This window comes from Hylaeus anthracinus, unplaced genomic scaffold (genome assembly GCF_026225885.1).
Source record: "Hylaeus anthracinus isolate JK02 unplaced genomic scaffold, UHH_iyHylAnth1.0_haploid 11982, whole genome shotgun sequence".
NCBI classification, from domain to species: Eukaryota; Metazoa; Arthropoda; class Insecta; order Hymenoptera; family Colletidae; genus Hylaeus; species Hylaeus anthracinus.
Window position 1 is genome coordinate 2,593,894 of NW_026534330.1, and position 3,666 is coordinate 2,597,559.

General features: G+C 46.5%; 1 protein-coding gene across 1 annotated transcript; it reads right to left on the reverse strand.

Annotated features, from left to right (window-relative positions):
- Nucleotides 1–207: 207 nt before the first annotated feature.
- Nucleotides 208–2,814, reverse strand: LOC128886240 (cuticle protein 7-like). Its single transcript, XM_054140940.1, has 3 exons — nt 2,803–2,814; nt 2,026–2,263; nt 208–382 (listed from the first exon to the last, which is right to left on the reverse strand). The coding sequence occupies exons 1-3, from the start codon at nt 2,812–2,814 to the stop codon at nt 240–242; spliced, it is 393 nt and encodes a 130-aa protein (XP_053996915.1). The 3' UTR covers nt 208–239.
- Between the last annotated feature and the right edge of the window lie 852 nt (nt 2,815–3,666).

Genomic DNA, 3,666 nt, shown 5'->3' on the forward strand with positions numbered 1-3,666 from the left:
TCCCGTTTCACGCAATTGTTAATTACTCGTTGTTGACTTTTTTCTTTTCGTTCCACGCTCCCTCCAGTCATGCAATATTTTAGCAAGAATCACATCAGAGGCAAATGAGGCACGAGTCGAACGATCAGGAGACTTTTATTAATCAGTGCAACTATAACAAAATAAACAACGTTGCATAACAGGAACAATGGAACCTCGTCAGGGTGTCTTTGGAAAAGAGTAGGGTCGCGAGACGATTTTTAACCGTGGTGTCCTCCGTCGTGGTTGTTCCCATTGCTGTTGTGGACGTGAGCGAAAAATCCGTCCTTTCCAGCGTGATACTTCACGGTTCGGATGTTACCGCCTGGTTCTTTCACTGTGTACTCGCCGACGACTTCGTTACCTGCAAGGAATCGGCAGTTTACGTAACTCGCTGTCTCGGGCTTTACATCGGCTCGCAATAAAACAGTAAACAGTCGGTTATTCGTTTTTTGCAAAATATATATTCTTTATAAACTTCAAACGCTGAAAATTACACTCGACTGTGCAACATAGAGACCCGCAAATAACCTCCGAGATTCGTTTATCTGCTTCCTGTTTCCAGTAGCCGAACAAAATTAATGAAAACATTGCATCCCGTGTATACTTTATCGTGAAAACAACCATGAATCGGAACTTTTTGAAAAAGAAAATTGCAATTTCTGCGAAGCAGGTAAAGAGACGACTTCCGTAACGGTTTACAGAGACTAATTTGTAACTCGAACCTGGAATGAATCTCTCGTTTTGGTACTTGCGAATACATTGCTGTCGGTGGAATCATTTTATTTTCCAACTTCAGCCGCAGAAAATGAAATGAAATCACAGTTTTATCGAGAAACCTTTCGTCCGTTAAGCGATTTACGTGCCTGTGGTGGAGTGAGTGGAGTAACTAATTACGAGGAATCCCTGCCGCACCTCTGATATCTCGTTTTGATGCTATCGATCACTCGCGATGGTCGCTAGTAGCGAAGTCAGCTGTGAGTAACATTCATAGTCGGTATGCGAGATGGTTAGAGAATTAACGTGGTAAAAGGAGGTCTGAATGGCCTCCCATAGAGTGGTACGAGTTATTTCCAAAGGGAATTTCCCGCCGTACATAATTAGCGAAGCCACGAAGCGTTTCGCGTCGCTGTGCCGCATCAAACGTATCGCGCATTGTTAGTGCTCTTCTTTGAACATTAACGGCCAGCAATTTTGATTTCCGCTCATGGAATGGATCCTCTAGCGGGGCTGCAATCAGCCGCGGTTGAATCATCGCGCGCCCGCGAAAACCAAGATTTGCGTCGCGTAATTAGTTCCCTCCCAGATAACGTTACGATCTTGTTAGGTCAATTAGAGAGCTGCCTCTAATTCGACGACAGACTCGCTAACGGCGGACGAGGCATTAACGGAAATGCCAGCGAACACGGAACAGGGAGATTTCCGCCTATTTAGAGAGAACACCGACAGATGCTTGATGCGAAAAATACCAGAGTTACGGATTTCGTATTGCACAGTCATGATTCTGAGATATAGCAAACCTTGTAATGTGGGACACGTAAAACTAGAGAATGTTTAGGTTACAATTTTGATGATTTCAAATTTGATGAACGCAAGCGAAAACAGACAGCAATTTTACTTTTCCCGCTGTTATTGAAGCCTCGCGGAAGCGATCTGGAAAATGAATGTATACGCCAATTATAAATTGCCAGTCGACGACTTGGCGCATTTAGATCAACGGAACGCTATCAGGAATACCGAGAATTCTGCGACTCAAGTCTGGTCATTCGGAATTCCAGCCACGGTGTTACTTCGTGTACAGGGATCACCGGTGGCCAGTTTTTTTCCTGCAATCAGTTGGCCCCTCTGGCTGGTGTACGTTTGTCAGTTTGTTCCCGAGGTGCTGCATCGCGATTCCATGGACGTATATAACCGTGTCATTTTCATTCCTCACGACCATATCGGCCACACTGGGACGGGACAGACACGGAAAGAGATTAATTTCTTTTCGTATTACGCTCGACTTACCATCCCTGTGCTCCTTCTGACCGTGGTAGTCGCCGGTGTGATGATCCTCCACCCCGTAGGAGAACTCGTAGTGCGGATGGGCCACGTAGTCGTGGTGATGGTGACCGTGCTTGTCCTCCCATGTGACCTCCTTGCCCTCGCCTATCACAGGCCCGTGAAAGTGTTGGAAAGAGTGCGCGTGTCCAGCCTCGACCCTCGCGGCGCACAGAGCCGACAGGCCCAAAACCGTTGCGATGAACTGCGGGGAATATTGAATTTGCCATTAGTTATTCGAGGGAATGCGGAATTTCGAGCGAATGGGCGTGTTTGACTGCGAGATTAACTTTGCAACATCGGTGCGATGCTCGGTGTCTGTTTGAAAGTTGAACGAGAGTCCAGCGCTGCTGGTAATTGGATCACAAGTTATGGTTGTCCACGGTGAGTGACCGAGGCGTTCGTGAAGGTGTGCTTCGAGTACCGTTTTGTAATTAAATCGAGTATTCAAGTTGGCAATGCATGCACTGTTTCTTTGAATAATTGGGATAATCATTTAGACGATATCTATTATTGTTCGAGAAGTTTTCTGCGGGAATTAGAAACGTGATCCGACGAAATGATAGACGTAATCGACGGGTGCCACCGTGGACCAGGAGAGAAAGATTCCATCGGCGCTCGAACATCCCTGATAATTAAATGGTGCGAAACGAGTGATCGATAGCGCTGTTCGGAAACATCAGCGTCCGCGTAACACCGGTGAGACAAAAATGAGGAATGGTCAATCGCGTGATGTACACTCACTTTAAAAGCCATATCACTCGTCGCGCGCTCGCTACTGGTAAACAGTTGGATCGATCGATCGATACTAGTCTCGCGATCGCTCCAAAACTGACCGTCTACCGGCGACGGTATAGTTCCTTTTATAGGTCCACTTTAAAAGTTTCCCTCTGCTTAATTTTTCCTTGGACCCATGCCCGGAACTTCCCATCGGTGCAGACGTTGCAAAACACAATTATTCAAGCGGCCCGACGCCGCAAAAAGCGTCGCAGCGGTGCTCGCTCGAGCGCGCATTAGGCAATCCAAGAGCCTAATTGAGTCCGTTGAGAAAGATGACGATGGAAAAAGGAAGGAACGGAACGTAGGAAACGTCGTCCATTTCTTCGCAGAGGTGACACACGCGTTTCGATCGTACTCGTCGTCGCTCGTCACGCACGATAGATCCATAGGATTTTGTTACGAGTTCCGACTTTCTTTCGCGGAGGCTGCTTTCGGTCTTAATCGCACGCTTCGTTTCCGCTGCAATCCTGGAACGCGATGACTGTTAAAAAGGAGATTATGGTAACTGGGCGTTGCGACGAAGCTTGTTTGCTTTGGCTCGCGCACTCGATGTCTAATGCCGTAACAAACGAATGGGTTAGGTTTGCCCTCTCATGAAAAATAATCAGTTTAGTAGTCGATAATATAATAATATCAAGAATAAAGATCATGTGCAGGATTACAATCAATTAATCTTACTGTTGCTTATCGGTATCTTAAATCATGCGAATTGCCTAGTTTCATAGGAACGCCTAACCTTCGTTTCTTAAGCCCAGAGTGAAAATTGTACACAAACGCTTTCGCCACCTGATCTGGCAAAGACCCCCAGCGAATCAGTGGCACGATCGC

Bases quoted from the DNA above. Each gene is read 5' to 3' on its own strand.
- LOC128886240 (XM_054140940.1), bottom strand. The intron at 383-2,025 runs GTAAGTCGAGCG...GATTCCTTGCAG, and splicing joins TCAGAAGGAGCACAGGGATG to GTAACGAAGTCGTCGGCGAG.